This window comes from Melampsora larici-populina (genome assembly GCF_000204055.1).
Source record: "Melampsora larici-populina 98AG31 unplaced genomic scaffold MELLAscaffold_1, whole genome shotgun sequence".
NCBI classification, from domain to species: Eukaryota; Fungi; Basidiomycota; class Pucciniomycetes; order Pucciniales; family Melampsoraceae; genus Melampsora; species Melampsora laricis-populina.
Window position 1 is genome coordinate 4,039,105 of NW_006768765.1, and position 22,308 is coordinate 4,061,412.

The following is a 22,308-nucleotide window of genomic DNA, read 5'->3' on the forward strand; positions in this document are numbered from 1 at the left end:
ATCTTACCTATTCACTAGGAGATCATATATTTTTATCTCATAGAAGATCATTGTTATCAGATCCTCATCACAGGTGACGATAAGGTGTTTGAAAACACCCATACATTTTCACAGTATGTATTGAAGAATTCACGGTGTCTGTAGTGGGTTCGCTCATATGAGCTTGTTGGGGGGGTGTCAGTGCAATCCCAGTAGGATCTGGGATAAGCATTGTGTCTGCATTTTCATCGGGACCTAATTGAACATTTTTGGTCTAGGTGTGTAGGATCAGCATGTCATTCCATATCATTCAGGATACTCTCATGGGAAAAAGTGATGAAGAAACACTTACAGCAGCTTCCGCTGTGTTATTAAGCTGTGATGTGTAATTGTAAGAGTTGGATTTGGCGGCTAACGGTTTGGTCTAGACATGAACAGCTCTGAACTTGTCAGTAATTTTCAAGAGAAGGAAACAGTGAAAGTATATTACCTTTTCTTGTGGCTCTAATTCTACAACCGTGCAGATTTGATTGGTGGGTGCTAAAGCTTCAACCAAGACATCTTGAGGTTGAGATATTGGTAGCTGAATAGGTGCCATCGGGATCTTTTTCAAGATTTGTGAGCTACAATATCAGAGTAGACTAGATGATTTGACTTACAGGATTGGTGATTACAGGGACCGACTCAATATCAACAACTCTTGTAAGCAGTTTATCAATCTGTAACACTACCTCCTTTTGCTGTTCAGCGGACAAAGACTTGATCCTGGGGCCTATCAAGCTAAGGAAAGTGTCAACTTGAGTGACGATTTGGTCCTTGTCAACTGCAGATTGAGAGTTGTTGACTGTTTTGATATCTTCACTAATCTTGATTGGTGGTGTTGGGTGTTGAGGCGGTCTGAGATCAAAATTGGGTGGGTGATTATGATTGATGTTGACATGAGAAAGCATCCATAACCCGTTCTTGAACGTAACCTTCAGATCGAATGGACAGTTGATTTTCAATGATTTGGATCCCTTTGATGGATCTTTGGCCAACTCAGGTAAGCCACTGCGGTGACACCTATATTTATAGATGTTCTTCTTGATGTCCAATGGACCAATTGAGATAAGATACCCATGATGTGGAGCGAATTCTTTGAGGCATTGTTTCATTGATGACTGTTGGCCAGGTAGTGAGATGGGGGGTGGGGCTGGTATATCAGTATAAAGCGTGACGGGTTCCATTGTTACAAGTGGTTGAAAAGGAATCAGATGAATTGAATAATAGGATCTGAGGCTGAGGAAGCGATTGTTAACAATTGATAAGGGCAGTGGTACAGTGGGCGGTGATGTGTAAAAACAGTTTGGTAGAGGGTGGTGAGAAGACGGTGAGAAGACGGTGAACTGGCAGTGAACTGGCAGTGAGTGGTGAGAATGGGTGGTGCGGTGAGTGGTGAGGATGATTGGTGCATTGAGTGGTGAGTGGTGAGAATGGGGGTGAGAAGACGATGTGGTGTGTGGTATGGTGGTGGTGAGATGGTGGTGAACTGGGTGGTGAGGTGTGTGCGTGATTTGGTGGGTGGGGTATGGAAACTTGTACTTAGTAGAATTTGTATCTCACTAGAGATGTATCTTCACATCTCAAGAAATCTCAAAGGACTTTTCGGACTCCTTTGGTCGGTACCGATTCCTTTATCTTTGGATACATTGGGTTCTTTCAGGTACATACAGGTGCAGAAGAGTGCCCTTAGGGTTAGGGTTAAAGTAAATGTTTCAATCAGGTATCAAGAAGAGTGATTTATGATGCTCAAGGAAATCACATTGTTCTATCAATTTTTAATCTATGAGATTTTCAAGAGTTGAAAAAGTGTTTAGCAGAGAATAACATTTTTCTCCACTTCAAATCCTTGCAGGCAAAGTTTATAAAACTTGTGATAATCAATACGAGGCAAATCTAAAGGAAAGAAATTTGTGAAGAAGGAACTGGAAATATATATATGTTATGGTTTTTTGATATAAGTTTAGTTTGATCATGACTTAATTGCAACATGAAACTTATGAAACTTGGATGTGAGAGTCAGGCTCACAGCTACTAAGGCTCTGTTCACTCAAGGAATTTTGGTGAAACTTTGTATTCTATGAAGAGGAGAAATCATGTTCTGTAAAGTTTGTTTGATATGTTGATTACAACCATTCTAGAGATTGTAAAATGCTTGTAAAATGGGATTTTTCATCACATTTCAAGTATCAACTCTAAGTCCATTCTTCAACACAGAAATCATGTTCAAATCATGTTCTGGGATTTCTTTTGACCATTTTCTTCCAAATGTTTTTTTGCAAATTGGACAAGTCCCACTTTACCATACAGATCTGGTCAATTTTGTGGCAAGTCATTTGCTATCATATTACAAACCCCTCAACAATTGTCTTCCACCCTCTTCCACTCCCAGTACTGTTCTTCTGACCACTGCTCAAATCAACCAAAATCCAAGATGCCTCAATATAAAGATAGCAGTAAAAAAGAAGTGGTCATTGAGCTAGTGAAAGAAAAGAAATCAAATTCCACATCAAAACCAAAATCAAAATCAAAACCAGCCTCCAGCAAGCGGGTCAAAGTTAAATACAAGAATACTGATGAAGCAATCAAAGTCAAAAAAAAACAGAAAAGATAAAGAAGATATTGCTTTAAGTGATCAATGAACTCATCAAGACTCTCTATCATATCAACAAGTTCAAGCATGAAACAGACACAAGAAAAGGTAATGATGGTGGCCTCAAGACCAATGCATGGAAGGAGGTATTGATCAATTACAATGATTGATTCAAATAAAAAGATATTTGTCTATATTGAAGAATTGTATTCAAAAAGGTAACAATATCCTTTACCTTTGTCTTTTCCTTTGCTTTGCTTTCTAGTCTCCTTTTACTTCCCTTTTTGCTCTGCCTTTCCAGATGGTGCAAAACTGACATGTTTGAGGCTGCTCAAAACCACATCCAATCAGTGTCAAATTAGGGATTGACAGCATCCAAGCCCAAAAAGACCTGTGTTTCATATCATCAACTCCCATTTGTCTTGCTTTAGTCCTGTCTTCACACTCACATTTGTCATGATTGTATTGGTATCATGCATAGTTAAAGTTGACTTATAAGGCTTTTGGCAAGATAATGGACACTTCTGGTGCTCCTGGGGTCAACATGATAATTGGTGAGGTTCACACCATCAAATACTGGTGGGATCATTGAATCAAAGTAGTAAGTACTGTGTCAAGCATTCCATTCATAGTTTATCAATCTAATATTTGCATGATCTGGGAAAAAAACTGATCCGAAACAATGGTTTTCTAGCATATGAAGGTGTATCCCAAATCATGGTGGAGAAGCACTTACAAGCCAAAGGTAACAAAGGTTCCAGAACTTAAAGCAAGAAGAACCTGTTGGCTTGCCTATAGCCAATGGTTCAAATGGGGACAAAGAAGGTAGATTCATCAAAGTATTTAAAGCTTGAGGGAATGCAAGGTGCCACCTCCTACACAAAAGAAGAACAGTGCTATAAAATACCTTTCAATTCTTTTCTTTTCTGTTCAATAGTTTTGATCATTTGATTCTTCTTTCTATGGTATCCTTTCCAATTTAATTGTCTCATTGTGTCTATTCTCATTATGAAGCCAGAAAGCACTAGCAATTTGTCTGCCAAACAGGTCTTAGCAGCTGAACTATAATATGATGACAATGAGACCCCAGAGAGGAACTTTGTATGCAACAAAAAGAGCCCAATCAATTCAGCACCCTTGACTTCAACTGCCAAGCGGTCACACACTACAGGAACAAAATTACACTGCCAGCATTAAAGAGGTTCCCAGATGGGAATATGGGTCCTAGTGATCACATTCCCATCCTTGCTATTGCCAAGATCAAATCCAAGCAACACTGTGATGAAAACAGGTTCATGTTGTGGTTGTTATGCACATTACAGTTATTTCGGATTTTTCATATGAGATAATGTCATAGTTCTACATAATCTTTTCTTTATTCATTATATATATATATAGTCATTAGATGTCTGTTTTGGTTTCTCTTTCTTCATCAAAACAATTTGTTATTATAGTCCAAATTAAAACACTCAGCTTGAGATATCTTTTCATGAGAATCCGGATTCAATAATTTCATAGTATAAGGAATTCTTAAATACAAGTCTGGGAATTACAAATACCAAATGCAAGCTCAAGCAACCATCACATCCAAAAAACAATGCAGCAAACAACCCAAACTTCAACACATTATCAAAGCAGCAAACAAGTTAAAATAGAATGATACCACATCATTTGTCTACTACATGGACCCAGCTTATGGATGGGAATGGTTGAATTATCAAGCTGGTATTCTAGAAGAGTATCAAGAGGTTCAAAAGTGGAAGGAGTCTACTGATGATCTCAACAGGATTTATTTCATCATATTGTATCTTTATCTTTTCCTTTTATTTCTTCTATTTAACGTATTTGAGGTTTTGTACCTTAGTGCTTGTGTGTTATGTAACAAGACATCCATATTGAAGCAATTGAACAGTTCAATTTTTGTTTCAAAGATGATACAAAATTAAGCAAGACAACAATACAGTTGACTCTGAGATAACCCATACCATTTTATGTAACCCAAAAACTATGGGTTATCTTAGAGTATGGGCTACCAGAAACCTCTGCAATAACCCATACCAACTAATTCATGGGTCATTGCAAAGATTTGTTGTGGAATGCAAGACAGCAGCTCTTTCATTGCATATAATTCAAGAAGAATGAGATAGTTATGACAAAAGTTGATTCAAAACGCTGGGCTGGACTAAAGTTTTGGAGCGGGCTGCACTAAATACACACAGAGCCTGCCAAAGAGCCCCCCATAGGCTTTGGCTTCATCAGAATCTTTGTGTCTGAGGTAGTTGGTGACAACAATGGCTGACTTAAGTAAATCAGAAAATGATGGAGGAGGACTTACCTGGTCCTCAGAGTGATCTGGAGCATGGGGTCTAGTGTTGCTGTTGCGTTTGAATTGAGATTATGATATGAGTGTGGAACTGTTGGAGTTGGAGACCTTCAAAGAGCTTTTTATATGTGTCTAAAAACTCTATGGTGCATTATTTGATGATTGACCATCTAGAAATGTTGAAGGAGTGTGTCTTTTGTTGTCCCTATGCCATAATGCTGCCAAACTGCAAGGCCTTGTACATTTTTGTTTCCAGGATTCCCAGAGATTGCCTCTCAAGAAATACACCATAGAATTCTTTGTGACAACTGATATTATTCTGTTTGATAAAATGGATACTTGGTGAAAACCAGTAGTTTTGGACCCAATTTTTTGGGTATTAGTGCTCTCAGAGGCAACTGTACCAAAAAAACCATGTATCATGCTGGGTTTTTTGAATCCAGCGTTGTCAGCTAGGGCATAAGCTACCTGAGTAACTTATCTCCTAGCTGACAGAAGTGGAATGTCATACCTTAAAAGAAAGGTTTAGGACACCCTAGAAGAACACATGAGCAAATGGCGCAATAATTCTTTTTACTTCGAATGAGTTTATTTCTATTCTAATTTCATTTTCTCACTTTCTCTTTTTCTAATTCTCTTTTTACATAAAGTCTTTCTACTATTTCGACAAACTATTAAATTAACCAATCCACCTGTAAAAGTGAATTGAATTAATTGGTAAAAGTTATGAACTCCTGAAATAAGTTCTTGTAACCAGTTGTATGATTCTTGAAAAGATTGGGAACCCTTTCAAGTCTCATTTCAGTTAAAAACCAATACGGTATCAACGCCTGGGAAACGTTGTTCCACTGGTCTGGGAACAGAATAAATTGATGGACGGATTACATAAAACCAGTTATGTGAAATCACTTAGGAGTTGATCACGGGTTCATGTATCATCTTATTTGAATTACTTTCATTTGTCATTGTGGCGGAAATCCGAGCTTAGAGGGAATAGTTACATCATCAATTATCTTTTGTGAGCGCTACTAAATCTTTGTTTTGTGTATAAAACCTGCTTGTCTTTCTGCTTGAGATGATTTCTTCTTCATTCCATTTTATCATTAGCAAAACCAATTAATTAGTTTATCAAAACTCAAACCGCGTCCATTTCACTCCAATTGCCTGTAAAGAATCATATTCTTTAAACCCAGTTGGTTAGTGATAGCCACGCGCTTTTTATTCTTCGCCATAAATCTTTTCCTGGTTTTGTAATTCTTGATATAGATTCATTGGAGTGACTCTTATATCTAACCTTAGATTACTGATCAACTAGTACGCTTGTTGACAATTGGGGGTCTGGCCTAAATTACTAGGATATCATACCTTATAGCATACTTATTGACTTCCCTTGTTATAATACTGCGATATATCTGCATATTATAACAAACAAATCAATCTTTTAGTGCAGTCTTCTACTCTCCTATCAAGAGAAGTCATACACTTCTCCTGATTCAATATTAATACTTGATTTGATATGAACAGTTAATTCGGATCGATCCAGAAGAAACACTGATACTATCAACCTCTGAGAAACCCACAGGACTTAGGTCAGGAAGGGTTGCAAACCCTCCGCGACCTGAAGTTCGTACGAAAGGATCCAAGGGACGCTCAAATAGCGGTCCTAAAAGAGACGATCCAGGCGTACAAACGCCAAGTGCACCAATTGAAAAGTCACGTGGAGGACCTGGAGGTTTGACTAGTGAGTTTCAAGGCTCCGTCCCCAGAGATCACCTATCAAGGGACGCGCCACCACACAAGAGAGGTGAAACCTCGACCGAGTTCAACGTTTACTCCAAAGGTAAACAACGGGTTCATACCATTGAGTCAACCACGCCAGGTGGAGAATTATCCAAACAAGCGCAAAGCGTCTTATCCGATAATCCCTCAGATGGTTCCTCAACACATACAATTAAACCCGCAATACCCTCATCCCAAAGGAACAATGGTAGCAGCTCAACCGTCGGGATCCATGCAAGTCATGGTAGAGGACCAGGAGAATTTCCAAGTTCCAGAAGGGATGATGCTAGTACGAAAGGCGTGAAGGCAGATGGATCTACTTCTAATTCTTTGGCTTCTATGTTACCTCTTGTTGTGCCTTCTGTTGTTTCTGTGCCATCTACTAGTTCTGCTACACCAATCGATGTTTCTAGAGCTATACCTGGAATTGTTCCAAATTCCCTTGTATCACATCCTATCACTCAGGATAGTCCGCTTAGAGTGTCTGTTGGGTCAAGGGCTCGAAATGGTTCAAGCAATTTATCATCACTGGCATTACCGCATAACAACACCATACTAACAAAGTTAGTGGAATTAGAAACAGTGATGAGAACCAATTTTGGGACCATAAATGGTCAATTAAAGACTCAAGCTGAGAGCATGGGAGCATTTCAAGAAGAAATGCTGTCAGTAAGAGAATTGATTAACGATGTTACTGAAACCAACAATATGCTTGATAGTAAGTTGGAAGCTTTTGAACTTACGAGTCAAATGCTTGACGACAGGTTGGAAATTTTCGAACAAATACTAGAACAGCATGGAAGGGATCAGCAAGAAATTGCGAAGCTCATGCATTTGACAAGTACAGCTTCGGAGGAATTGACTCGGGACACATCAAATATGTGCGGGGCAATGGAGCAATTGACCCTCAATCGAGATACCGAAAGACAGAGTATGAGAGAATTGAGGGTAGATTTTACACGTCAATTTCAGGAGATGAAAGATCACCTTGACGGCGTTGCTCGGAATATTTCCAGGATGCAATCCGATCAAGATAGATCACATCAAATTGAAAGGGTCAGTGTTCAGGACTACGCTTCGGGTCCGGAAAGAAAAGATACAAATGGGAAAGCAAAAACGTACGATTGTGCAACAGAGGCTATTAAAAATAATAGCGCCAATACCCAAAGACAGCCTGATATTGTTGAAGTATCGGTTCCGTATACTAATCCTAGGAATTATCCAAAGATAGAGAACTATCCGAAGTACCATGGCAAGTCGGATGAGGATTGGGTGGACTTCTTGGATGAGTTGGATACGTTACAAGAGTCATACGGGATTCCGGATTCGGAAATAGTTTCCAAATTGCCATCCTTGTTGAAGGGAGTTGCTTATACATGGTATCGAGCTGTGCATAAACAACATCGGGGAAAAAGTTGGGAACATTGGAAAGATCTGATGAAGAAAAAGTTCGGTGGACCAGTTTGGAGACAAAAGCAGCTGGAGTTACTGCAGAATATGAAGTTTTCATATGGCAGCAAGGATATTATGGAGTTTCTTACTAGTCTCCACAGGAAACTTTGTTCTTTGTATCCGTTACATAGTCATGAGGAAATAAAAGAACAGATATTGACCAAATTGCCTCGCGAGGTACAAGATACAATTAATATCAGTACTAAGAACGTTGAGGATGTGTCAGAATACTTAGAAATATGTGAACGTATCCTGTCGAACCAACAACACAAGGAGGTTGGGAAGACAGTAAACACATATGATCGACGAAGCTGGAGGAATGATAACCAGGGGAACAGTACAGCAAAAAAAGAGGAGGCTGTGACTGAAAAGAAGAAGGTCATCATTCCATTACAGGGGGATTCGAAAGATAGAATCCGGAACAAAACTTGCCACCGTTGCAAAGGTCCGTGGAGCCCTGGGCACACGTGTAACAAGGTGTTGAATATTGAGGGCGATGATGACAATTCATCCGTGTTTTTGGGCAATGAGGAGGAATTGGCAGAAAACGATGACCTTGCCGATGAAAATGATGTAATGATGCTCGAGACAGAGGTATTACACAGTAATTTTCTTGTAGATGAGATGGGACAATTACGAGATGTACAGGAAGCTGAATACGTTCGGACACCGACCGAGGTGAAAGGCGTATGCCCAGCGAGGTGTACGGCAATGGTAAACCAAACGGAAGTAACAGTTGTACTTGATTCTGGTGCCGGAGGAAGTGGCGTATCTAGTTGTTTCTTGCAGAAGGTGGATCCAGAATGGAGAAACAGTCTGGTGAAGGAAGATACGGGCAGATGGAAAGGATATGGATCTGTTCTCAAACCGCTTGGGACTTACGTTGCAAGTGTAGTGTTTGGTCATGAAAGAGGCAATATTTGAGCCGTCATGAAATTCGTTGTTATGGACAACGAGGGGTTGCCACAATACTTTATTGTTGGGAATAATAATATATTGTTGTATGGGACACGGCTTCACATATGTGACAAGTACTTTACTCTAGGAAATAACCTAAAAAGGAAGTTCGCGCTGTCATACGACAAGTATATCCCAGCGCAAAATATAAGCAACGTGGCGTCAGACGACAAGCAACAATCGCCGGTAATAAAGGGTATCCCTACTCCTGAACCGGAGGCATTTGAGAAAGCCTTTGCTGATGCTACATGGGAGGCTACTTTGCCAGATAAAGACAAAGAACTCTTATCAAACGTGATCCGAGATTTCCCAATGGTTTTTGCACATGGCAAACGACAATTGGGAGAAGTTTCTGTAGACGAACTCGACATTAACCTTCAAGTTGATGGGGATAAAATGCCTGCCAGCTTGAAAAAGAAGGCATACCCATGTAGCCCACAGAAACGAAAGGATATTGAGGAGAACATTCAGGAATTGTTAGACCTGGGAGTGATCGAAGAGATCGACCGCACACCTCGTGACTGTGTAATATCACCAGTGATAATACAGTACCAAAATGGGAAGAAACGGATGTGCGGCGACTTCCGACGTTAAATGACTATACCGTGTCAGATGTATATGGGATGCCACGGATAGACGCTATACTACATGGTATCAAAGGCGCAACAGGAATCTCCGTACTTGATGGATATAAAGGATATCATCAGTTTCGGAACACGGAACGCGCTAGTAATTTTGATAATTATAACTCATTGTGGTATGTACAGATACCTTAGAATGCCTTTTGGACCTAAGAATGGACCCTCCGTATTTCAGAGAACCATGGATCGAACTTTTAGTAAAGAAATTCAAGAAGGCTGGATGACGATATACATTGATGATATCATCATTCACTCGAAAAATACGGCGGACCACGCAGAACACCTGCGACGGGTCTTCACGAAGCTGGAACAAATCAACATGACGTTGGCGTTTAAGAAGTGTCATTTCGCGTTCCAGTCAACGAAGGTACTGGGACACATCGTGTCTGGGTTACTAATGTCCGTCGATGATAACAAAGTTAAAGCTATCAGCCATATCCAACCTCCTCGTACAATTAAAGAAGTACAGAGCTTTTTGGGGATGTGTGGATACTACCGACAATATTTAAAAAATTACCAACTTGTTGCACTATCTTTAACACGGTTGATAAGGCGGAATGAAGCCTTTGAATGGACTGAAGAGCGACAAAAAGCATTCGATAAATTGAAACAAATGCTGCAAGAAGCACCATCTCTTTCGTTACCGGATTTTGATAAACCGTTTATTGTGTATACGGATGCTAGCTTTGTTGGGCTAGGAGCCGCCTTGCATCAGAAACAGGTTATTGATGGCAAAGAGGTCGAAGTACCCGTATGTTTTATATCGCGCTCTCTTCGAAACGGCGAGCTACGATATGGAGCAACGCAGCTTGAGTGCTTGGTGGTGGTATGGGCACTGGAGAAACTGCATTACTATCTGGATGGAAGTACCTTCGAAGTTGTCACGGATTGTTCCGCTGTGAAAAGCTTGCTTGGTATGAAAACTCCGAACAGACATATGTTCCGATGGCAGATATCCATCCAGGAATACAGGGGACGGATGACAATTAGTCACCGAGCAGGAGATAAGCATCAAAATGCTGATTGCTTATCAAGAAACCCCATGCCAAATAACTCCGATAACCCAGCATGTGTTTTAACGGATGATGACATGGAAATATTTGGCTTACATGTCGTAGATTTAGAGAAAGAATTCTACGCCAGTGTGGCCAAGGGTTATAGGTTGTGTCCTAACATGCAAAAGATCATTCGAGTGTTAAGTAAACCTGATGGGAATACGAACAACGAGATCATTAGCTCCATGGACGATAAGTGGAAAAAACTTGTTGACCAAGGTCGATTCATCTTTGAGGATGACTTGCTATACTACAGGAAGCAAGGATCACATCGCTTGGTCATACACGATAGCATGAAGGAACAGATACTAAAGCTTTGTCATGATGACATCCTGGCGGGACATTTTAGTCTCGAGAAATCCCTGCACCGTGTGAAAAACACCGCATGGTGGATGGGGTATAATCAAGATGTGATTGAGTACATTACTTCCTGTGATACCTGTCAGAAGGGTAACAGGAAGACAGGGAAGACGTTTGGTCTCCTGCAAGAAATACAAAAACCGACGAAACCGTGGGAAATCATAAACATGGATTTTGTGACGGGTTTACCACCTGCAGGAGATCTGTCATATAATTCAGCATTGGTAATTGTATGCAGATTATCCAAAAAAGCGAAATTTCTTCCGTGTCATAAGGACATTGATGCAAAAGGCCTTGCTCATCTATGGTGGAAAGATGCGCTAAATGAGTGTGGGTTGCCTACCGCAATTATTAGTGATAGGGATCCTAAATTTACATCTGAGTTTTGGACGTCCTTGATGCGTATTGCTGGATGCGAGCTGAAACTCTTGACAGCGCATCACCCGCAAACAGACGGTTTGGCGGAAAGAACTATCCAAACCATGGAGGACTTGATCCGGCGGTACTGTGCATTTGGACTGTTGTACAAAGACAGCAAAGGATGTACGCACGACTGGGTTTCCTTGTTGCCAGGTCTGGAATTTGCGTATAACAGCAGTATACATTCCAGTACGGGCAGGACTCCATTTGAACTAGAGAGAGGATATATTCCTCAACATCCACGAATGCTGACCAACAAAAAGTTGGGGAAATTAGATGTTCATCCATCCGCCGGTAATTTCTTGCATATGCAAGAGTTAGCAAGGGTGCATGCGGCTGATTGCATAACCAAGGCGTTCGCGTATGAAAAACAGCGGTGGGATAAAACTCATACCGAACCCCCTTTTAAAGCAGGGGATCAGGTGTTACTCTTGACAATACACTTTAACAATTTAACCGGTACTCCAAAATTGAAGGATCCGTTTATTGGTCCATTCACTGTGGTGAAAATGGTGGGCGCGAATGTGGCCGAGTTGGACCTCCAAGGCGCATTCTCACGCCGTCATCCCGTATTTCCCGTATCGTTGATGAAGATGTACTTATCATCAGATGCTGAAAAGTTTCCTCGACGAACTGTAAATAAAAAGGCAGTACCGGAGGTTGCGGAAGAAGATGGGGAAATCCATCGTGTTCTGCAACAACAAGTTGTAACGAAAGGGAACAAGAAAATTCGACAATTCCTTGTGTCTTTCAAAACCGTTCGCCGGATATGGCACATTGGGTACTAGAAAGTGAAATACCAAATGGTACCTCGCTTCTACAAAGGTTTCGGAAGGAGGCAAGAGAGGAAAAAATTGTAAAAAAATGACCAACCATTTTTTTTGTTGTTTTTTTGTCTGAGGGAGTGTCAGCTAGGGCATAAGCTACCTGAGTAACTTATCTCCTAGCTGACAGAAGTGGAATGTCATACCTTAAAAGAAAGGTTTAGGACACCCTAGAAGAACACATGAGCAAATGGCGCAATAATTCTTTTTACTTCGAATGAGTTTATTTCTATTCTAATTTCATTTTCTCCCTTTCTCTTTTTCTAATTCTCTTTTTACATAAAGTCTTTCTACTATTTCGACTAACTATTAAATTAACCAATCCACCTGAAAAAGTGAATTGAATTAATTGGTAAAAGTTATGAACTCCTGAAATAAGTTCTTGTAACCAGTTGTATGATTCTTGAAAAGATTGGGAACCCTTTCAAGTCTCATTTCAGTTAAAAACCAATACGGTATCAACGCCTGGGAAACATTGTTCCACTGGTCTGGGAACAGAATAAATTGATGGACGGATTACATAAAACCAGTTATGTGAAATCACTTAGGAGTTGATCACAGGTTCATGTATCATCTTATTTGAATTACTTTCATTTGTCATTGTGGCGGAAATCCGATTCATGTATCATCTTATTTGAATTACTTTCATTTGTCATTGTGGCGGAAATCCGAGCTTAGAGGGAATAGTTACATCATCAATTATCTTTTGTGAGCGCTACTAAATCTTTGTTTTGTGTATAAAACCTGCTTGTCTTTCTGCTTGAGATGATTTCTTCTTCATTCCATTTTATCATTAGCAAAACCAATTAATTAGTTTATCAAAACTCAAACCGCGTCCATTTCACTCCAATTACCTGTAAAGAACCATATTCTTTAAACCCAGTTGGTTAGTGATAGCCACGCGCTTTTTATTCTTCGCCATAAATCTTTTCCTGGTTTTGTAATTCTTGATATAGATTCATTGGAGTGACTCTTATATCTAACCTTAGATGACTGATCAACTAGTACGCTTGTTGACAAGCGTTATAATTCAAGTTTTTTGTTGTGGGACTTTTTGCTAAACTTTCAAGTTCATAAGATGCAAGTTTACCAGACCAGCTTTCGAAGTAGAGTCTACTTGATCAGTTTCTTTGATTATTATTTTTGATGTCTGGACTTTGAAATACTCTGAAGTATGCCCTAAGATGACCAAATCAAATGCATGAGATCATATGGATAAGCACAGATAACTCAAGCAAGCTCAACCTTACCACTTCACCATTGCATTGGAATGCAAGTTTTGAGTGATGCATTATATGATGTCATTGGTGCTACTACCGCCAAGTGCATCAACAATATGCTATGGATGGTTTTTGATCTGCTTTATCTTTGAATGTAAGGTTGATCACCTGACTTTCAGGCTGTTCAACTTCCGGATTACCTAATCAAGTATATTGAGATGGAATATATATAGCACTGAATTCAAAACAGCTACACACTCTGCAATTGGTTTGAAAATCATCAAACAAAGCATGAATGCTCATGAATGATTGAAATGTGAAAGAATTAGGCCAGATGAGTTTGTACATGTGAATTGGCTTTGAATGTAGCACGCTTCGCCGCAGTCGTTTTCCGACACCCGCACTCATCCCGACCTTCCACATGATTTCTGCGCCGCCGTGTTGCTTGAGACCGACCTCAAAGGAATATTTGAAAACCCGGTGAAAACCTCTTGTGAAGGTTTAAAGGTATCCTGAAACCATCTTTCCAAATGTTTATGGGTGGTCCATTATGTCATGAAATCCGATGCAAGTACTGACAAAGATGCGTTGATGCAGAAATGAGCAAAGAAGCAAGAAGAAAGGCTCAATTGATCAAAGTAACAGTACTCCATCACTTAGATCCATACCAGGCTTAAGCTTAAACTGAGCCCCTCCCGCGGCCACGTCCGCAACCTCGAAGATACCAGGCTATTTGAAAGCTTGAATGCGATAAAGGAGATGCAGATGATACAGATGACCGCAGCAATGTATGATGTTGAGTGTAAAGGCGTGGCAGGCACCTTCCGTTACCATGCAGGCAGCACATCCCATGTAATCGTGATCGGTTTTTTAAGATTCTTCATCTCCTTACTGCCTATCGATCTGATCAATCAGAATTCGGGGGATATATCATTGGTTTTATCATGAGCTCGAATGGTCAAATAGTGAACTCGAGAAGATATTACAACTTGAAAGAGAATAGAAACATCCTCATGACTCTTGGGGTTGATCAATGATAGGTATTGACTTCTTATCTGATTCGTTTTATAGAAACTTGTGACAAATCGGTTTGGTAAAACAAGAACTATATCTACATTTATCATTTGACCATCTCAGTACAACGTCATTATCGTCATCTTTCTTGATATTTTCTGATTACACCGCTCATCCACCATTTTCTTTCCCCACTCTGGAGTCTGAAGCTTTATCTTTTCTGTTTCGAGTTGATTGTAAAATTTAATACACATTCACAATCATCAATGTATTCATACTACATTACTAGCTCAACAAACTTTGCTTTGTAAATCTCATCCTTCAAACAAGTCTTCATCTCCAGACTCCTTCATCGAGCTTTTGTCTCATTCTGCCACACGCTTCATTTTCCTTATATAATATATCGTCATCCATCTGCAGTTTGTCTGAATTTTTACGCTATCTTTCATCATTGTTTTGTTTACCTACTTACATCCATTAAACATTTTTGATTGACCAAAACATTCACTCGCTTGAATTCTTTAATCTCATTGAGTAATTAACATCAGGATCTTACTTGATCAACAGAACCTTTGGAATTTCCTTTGTTTGCTTTTTCTTTCGTACTACTCATCAATCAAATACGTAAAACTTCTCATTCTACATAACCATTGTGGAATCGAGATGACTGAGACGAATGGTCGGTTCCATTCTTGTACTTTGCCCCCGGTGTACTTTGATGTAATTCCTTCAAACGACGAATTCCCTTGCTTGTTTGAACGCTGACGATAATTTACTGGTTGCATTTCATCTCTATACATAGCTCTCCGATATGCTCCAGATCCCTTTTTTTCTTCTCATTCTTATTTGCCTATTGAACCTCCGCTCAACTCGGATGAGCTAACACCCATGTCAACACCACGGCGGGGTTCACTACCTGGCACTTCAAGGGCTTCACTCGGTCTCAGCAAATTGCTTACTCCGGTCTCCGTATCTGTTTCGATTGATAATCCACTCATCTTCCTTCACCCTCGTCGAGCTCATCTAAACGATTCACTTGACGATTCACTTCATATCCATCATCAATCAAATGTAGCTCCACCTTCCATCGATCCTTCGCCAAGTGGAAGTCATAGCGCTCATACTCCTCCATTCCCATCTCCTCCGATCGCATCAGAACAGCAACCCCAATCGGTTGCGTCTCCTTTTTCTCCTTCTTTTCCTCAACTTCATCATCATTCATTTTATCGACGTTCAGAATCACAAGGGACGTCGGACAACAACACTAGCACCGTCATCACAGGCACTCTGGTATTGAAACTTTTGAGACCTAAAGAGATCAAGAAGGTTATCATCTCTCTCTGGGGTCAATCGTATATTGGTTTCAATGACCGACCTTATGAGCATCAAACGATCCTCTCTACAGATCTCGAAATCGATCTTGCCACTCAACTTTACTTGCCATGTCAACATCCCAATCCTGGAAAAGTTCACTATAACGCTTCACATAAAACTTATGTATTGGATAAAGGTCACTATAGATTCTGTTGGTCATTCATCTTACCACCTGATTTGCCACCTTATGAACGTGGTCAATTTGGTAGAACGATTCACAAAGTGATTGGTAAAGTTAGATTTGCTTCAAGTGTAGGTTTGGGATTTGGTACTATCGGGAAAAATTTATCTTCGATTTTGATCGGAGTAGGAGGCGTGGGAAACCATGAAGTTGAGACTGAATCTTATTTTGTGGCGGTTTGCAATCCAGCCAATGATGATGGTGAGGCAAATGGTGAACTTGCTTTGAACTTCAATGTTTCGGATGTATCTGATCATCTAGGGGTCAGTGTTTCTCTCCTTTGAAATACGTATCGTTCGCTTGCTGATACTTTTCATCCATACGATAATGATTATAGCCTTACACTCTATCTGCCAGCTCAGCGTACTTCACAGTCTCTGGTCTGCTTCAATTTAAATTACGTCTCAAGCAAATACCACCATTGATTAAAAAACTCCTCAAGATTTATAAAATCACCGCGGTCATCAAACAACAATATAAGCTCGTTTCAATGAAAGATCGGGATCCTAAGACTCGATCACAGTTTGCCGAATCTTGGCCACCACCTCAACGTCGTAAGATCTTTGTTCTTGATTATTCAAATGTTGGAGAATCCGACGAAGAGTGGCACCCATGTTGGAGTGAAGAAGAAGAACATCAACAGCAACCAATCCGATCTGGTAGACCTCAGACTCCTTCATTAGGACGGTCGAACGCCAATGGTGCTGGTCGTAACTCATCTTCCCGGTCTACCTCCCGTTCCAGGTCAAGGATCAGAGACTTGATCATGACCAGCAGTCGTTCTCATCACTCTCGTGAAAGAGAAGAGCATAATGAATCCACAACGCCCACGACGCCCCCCGTATCACCTCATCACGGTTGGGGAAGTAGTCTTAGTCAAATCATACGACGAAGAGATGAGTCTTTACCACGAACTTCACCACATCGTAGTGGAACAAGTCGGAGCAGGTCATTCTCTCACGTACCTATCCCGCCCCAATCAACACCTCCCCTCCCGCCTCTTCCTTCTTCATCCACCTCTCCAAGCCATCAATCTCCTTCTCCTCTACCGACTCCGGATACATCGCCTGATCCGACTGCAATCAAACACTCAGGTCGAACATCATATATTCAGGCTCCGCATCATGTTAAACCTCGTCGAAGGTCTTCTCGAGCCGAAGGTGAGGAGATACCATTGGTGACGATCACTGATGATCACTCTTCATGGGAAATAGAACACATTGGGTCAGTGTTTTTTCACTCTTGTCTCATATTATCTCATTGTACATGTCTTTAAACTTTGTCGGGGTTCGATTTCTTCTTCTACAGACGATTACCAAATGATGATTCAATTCGACCGTCTACTTATCCTGGTACACAAACCAATATTCATATATATGTGGGTTTCATTTCTGTCTTGTTCTTGTTGTCTCTTCCTTCAAAGACAGTTTTTCTGAACGCCACACAAACGGCCTTTATAGCATACTTTATTGTTTGAGATTCTTTACTCCGTAGAAGATGAAGACGGCCAACAAGAGGTAAGTTGTCATATTTTTCATTTTATCTTTGATTTCATAGCTCAAATGTATGGTATCCATCTAACATTAAAATTAACATTTTTTCAGACAACCAAAAGAATCTTATCAATTGGAAAACCGGTTCATATTATCTCGTGAGCAAAATCTGACTAGACCTTTTTCATCATTTCCTCAACCAAAATACTGATCTTAGATTGAGTTGGAGGAGGTAAGGTGTTGTTGCATGTTAGAAAGTATGGTATTACCACCTTATTCAAAATCTGATCCAAATTCAGAAGTAGTTCAACATCCAACACCTCAACATGCAGCTAGAATGTTTAAATGTGTTTGTGGAATGTAAGTCATTGGAAATTCTTCTTAAACCTCTGACTTTTCTACAGTGTTTATGATCTTGTCTGACTCAAGTTTGTTTATTTTTCTTGTCACATTTAAAAAACAGTTCAACAGAAACTTTGTTAAAGACTCAGAATCCTAATTCATCAGATTCAAGAGTGTTTTCAAATTCAGAAGAAATTGAAGGAACTTCAAATCAATCAACCACTCCAAATTCAAATCAAAATTCAAATTCACATCAAAACCAAAATGTTTTGAATCAAACAACTAGATCTAGACTTGAATTTAGATGTTTACCTTATTCTTCTAGAGAATCTATTTCTTCTGAATGATGAATCAATGGATGAAGATTTCTGGATCAGTTTCTCAAGAAAAGGACTTCGATATGGAATGGTTTTTTCTTTCTAGTGTACTCTTTTTTGTTTGGTTTAGGAAACTCGTATCTTTAGTGGGTGGATTTGTGTGTAGCTTTGTTTCAATGGGATTTATACAATGTGCTTTGAAGGATCTCTCTCAACTATAGAATCAAAAAATACATGTAGCGTAAAAAACAATGTGTTAAGAAAAGAAAAATATATATAGACTATACAATTTTGATGAACCCCAAATCTTTACTCAACCTGTGAATCTTAAAAGGATGCTTATATTGCCTCATTATGGGGTTGTAGGTCTGTTCGTGGTGTGCAACGAGTTGAACAAGATTAAATGAACTTTTTCTTTGCATTTTGATGTTCAGCGCGGGCTCGCCCCTGTGTCATCATACAATGTGACCAGATAAAAAGGAAAAGAGACCGACAGATAGTTTGCAAGTTGAAAATCTATGCATCAAAAAACAAAGTATATAAAATCACAACTGTGGTTTGTTTTGATCTACAAAACCATTTACATTTTTTTTTCTAAATTACATTGTAAGAATTGAATGATTATTGTTTCAATCTACCACCTTGGATTCTTACCACTCCTTGAATGTTAGGTCTATTCATTCCAGTCCATTTTTTATAATGAGAAACACTCTCCCAAGCTTGTTTGACTTTTTGATCATTGATTTGAGTATTTAAATCTCTTTGAGGTTTGATAGGTAATTCAAAGATTAAACTTTCTGATGATTTTTCTAAAGACTGGTCTGGTTTAGAAATAGGTTGGTGGAATGGAGTTCGTTGGTATAAGGTTCTTTCTTGATTCAAATCTTTTCTTGATCGAAGGTATTGACTTGGTAGAATCATCTTAGGTGAAACTTGATTCAAGACTTTCATTTCCTCTTTTTTGGTATCTAGTGGGACAGTGTAGCGCGTTGAGATCTGGCCAATACGAGAACTCTTGTTTTCTATATTTCCGTTAGGTTTAGGTTGATCTGGAAAGGAATGTCTTGAAGCTTCAATTTTGTGTCTTGAACCATACGCGTTGGATAAAGGGGTCTCTTGCGTGGTAGAGCTTTGATTACAGTCAAGAGTGTTATCTCTTATTGACTTTGACGTTCCTTTTGCAATATAAGCAAGATTTTCATCACCCAAATGATTAGATGAAGACCCAAGTTGGCTTCTAGAGTTTGATACAGGAAGCTCAAGGAGGTTACGTTTGGCGTCTAGTTGCATGGACGATGGAGAACCATAGGCAAAAAATGGAAGACAATGTCAGCCCAGTGGTGGCATGTAGTAACATGTCCAAAAAAAGAAACCGACCTTCGAATCTGAGTTTGGAACCAAGATCCACGCTATACTCTGTGGGCAAAGCGCCAGAAATTCGGGAGCTCGTGGTACCAGACCTGAGCTGTGAATTATTCACATCCTTTAAAATCAGCTCATCCAGACTACTGGTGAATGATATGGGCTCCACCTTCATCTTGGTGTCCCAATCGTGATTACAACGTGGGTAGAATTCTTGCCCAAGGGATTTTGGCTGACATACGACTGGCTCTTCAGGTATGAGCTTGCAATGCTCGGGAGCAGGGGTCTCATTCCGAAGTCTCAAAGATCGCTTGATGATTCGAAGGGGGGGAACATCAGGATATACCATATGCTGAGTCGTAAGATCTGATGTAGTTGTTTTATCGGTGGATTCATGTTGTGGCATACTAGGTTGAGGTGTCAGCGCAACATCAGCAAGCGAGGAATTGGAGCTATGAATGGACAATCGAGGAGGTCGAGGTCCTCTAGGCCGAGGTAAATCACGCCTTGACAAAGGTGAAATAGGTGAAAACTCGTGTCGCTTTGGGACTTCACTCCCAACGCGATGTGCATCAGCGGACGGGGCTCTGTCATACTGCTCTACGCGTCCCAAAGTCAAATCGGGCATCTTGAGAGCCGGATGCGAAGAAAGATCAGGCTTCGAGAAAGATTGAATTTGGTATAGATCTGGCCTACAGAATTCAAAGTCTTGAGCAAGATTTTTTCCAAGGAGGAAGGAGCTCTCTAATGGTGAAATGGCTATTGGATTACTGATTGACAAGCTCGATTTGGATTCTTTGGTAGCTGTTGAAGGCCTTCGCATACGGTTCAGGATACCCGACGACAGTTTCCGCGGAGGGAATGATGGAACATTACTAGACAGGGAGGTTGTCGACTGAATCTCGTAGATCATAATATAAGTTTCTGTGTGAGGAGGATGATACAGAAAGACACATTTGATAAGACAAAACTTACGCCGAGACTAGCCTTGCGAAGGCCCTCTTCTGATGCTTCTCGAGCGCGTCGCTCCAATTGCACCAAATGATCCCATCTTTCCATTTGAAGTTCTTGACTCTGTCGGAAATCGAATCCAGACTCAAATAAGTCTGTTCCACCGTATTTCGAATCATAATATGTCTGTTGAAGACGACGGGATAGTTCACAATGATCATCTTCAACTTCATCGCGTTTCGGAATTCCAGTGGCTTTGATTTCTCGTGTCTCTGTGCTGGTCCGATTTTTGATTGGAAAAGATTGGGTAGGTGGGATTGGGAAGGGGATATGCGAATCTAAAGGCGCGCTTCTCTTCTCATGCTCAAGGGCTGCTGTTCTGTCAGGCTTAGGAGGAGCCCTGATTGGCCTGAATGGACGTGTATTGACGGCTTTTTCAACTTCACTGATCAATCTAAGCCACCTGACATTATACACCATGTCCACGGTCTGCATTGACAAATCTGCTTGATCTCCTTTGTCGGCTCGAAGGTAAAAAAGAAAACTGCATCGGTGCGGTGTGGATTGAGGTGATTGAGCTTTTTGAGCTAAGATATCAAGATGTTTTTGATAATGATACTTCTGCGTCTGACTCTTTTGTAACAGATCATCATAAGAAAGGGACTGAAATCTACTGTGAGAAACTAGATCGGGGCTAAAGCTACCAACGCATGCGAAGCTTTCGTTACTTTTACGTCTACAGAGGTACGAGAGACGATCGGGAATGGTACATCGGGTGGAGTGAGGCCTTTTGCGAGTAGTGCGATTGAGATCAACTTGCATGGTGTAGGATTATTCTTGTGTGGATGGGAAGGTGCGATCCTTCGTATGACAAAACTCGCTTCGTGGGGACTGGCGTAGTAGAACGATGTGGTGGTGATAAAGATAAAGTTTTGTGAAGTGCTACAAAAGTATTCAAGGAAAATCAAACCGCAGGGGAAAAGAGTCTCAAGAAAGTGTTCGGCCAAATTGAAAGTCTAACACGTAATGATCAAGACGCATCCTTTGCACGATTGAATAATGATAGAGTAGTTATACTGAGCTCAGGAGTTACAAAACAAGTCCCACTGGACTCCATATCTCCTCTCTTGTAGATGAGATGCTATGATTTGGCTTTGATTCCTTAACCGGACGTTTCGACCGTCTGAGACTTATTTAAATGGATTGCTGCAGAGGAAATAGGTATAGCGCCTTCCAACGATATAAAGTTAATTTCTATCAGCCGACTGAAAAAGGAAATAATCCCAGGTAAGCGCTTGGCACTCATGATCTTTCAGATTTCCGCAGTAGGGATTGAGATGATATATGGCATAGATCGATCGTTAGAACCCTCCTCCAAATCTGGTATGAGCTGACTGTTGGTTGAAGATAACCATCGAAGAGCCATATTCGGGCCCCGTATTCTGTAGACCACCTATTCCGAACAAGTCTCTCGGAGGGAGGCCCCAGATTTATCGAAGCTATCGATGTCAGTGATTGCTTGTTTTATGCAGTCGTTCTCAGCTTGTATGTAGCATGTCGACGTTCGAAATTAGGATTCGACATATTATCACAAATTTGATGGGTAGTACATGACCACGCGCGGTGTGCCGA

The 22,308-nt window shown here is 40.4% G+C and overlaps 3 protein-coding genes across 3 annotated transcripts; 1 reads left to right on the forward strand and 2 right to left on the reverse strand.

Annotated features, from left to right (window-relative positions):
• Positions 1–67: 67 nt before the first annotated feature.
• Positions 68–1,205, reverse strand: MELLADRAFT_87237 (uncharacterized protein; the record flags this gene model as incomplete). Its single annotated transcript, XM_007403780.1, has 4 exons — positions 68–253; positions 332–403; positions 470–583; positions 639–1,205. The coding sequence occupies 4 exons, from the start codon at positions 1,203–1,205 to the stop codon at positions 68–70; spliced, it is 939 nt and encodes a 312-aa protein (XP_007403842.1).
• Positions 1,206–15,544: 14,339 nt separating this feature from the next.
• MELLADRAFT_101517 (uncharacterized protein) lies at positions 15,545–18,393 on the forward strand (the record flags this gene model as incomplete). Its single annotated transcript, XM_007403775.1, has 7 exons — positions 15,545–16,474; positions 16,549–17,435; positions 17,520–17,589; positions 17,706–17,728; positions 17,769–17,862; positions 17,922–18,064; positions 18,168–18,393. 7 exons carry the CDS (start codon positions 15,545–15,547, stop codon positions 18,391–18,393), a joined length of 2,373 nt encoding a protein of 790 aa, XP_007403837.1.
• Positions 18,394–18,984: 591 nt separating this feature from the next.
• Positions 18,985–21,498, reverse strand: MELLADRAFT_58830 (uncharacterized protein; the record flags this gene model as incomplete). Its single annotated transcript, XM_007403779.1, has 3 exons — positions 18,985–19,643; positions 19,741–20,620; positions 20,701–21,498. The coding sequence occupies 3 exons, from the start codon at positions 21,496–21,498 to the stop codon at positions 18,985–18,987; spliced, it is 2,337 nt and encodes a 778-aa protein (XP_007403841.1).
• Between the last annotated feature and the right edge of the window lie 810 nt (positions 21,499–22,308).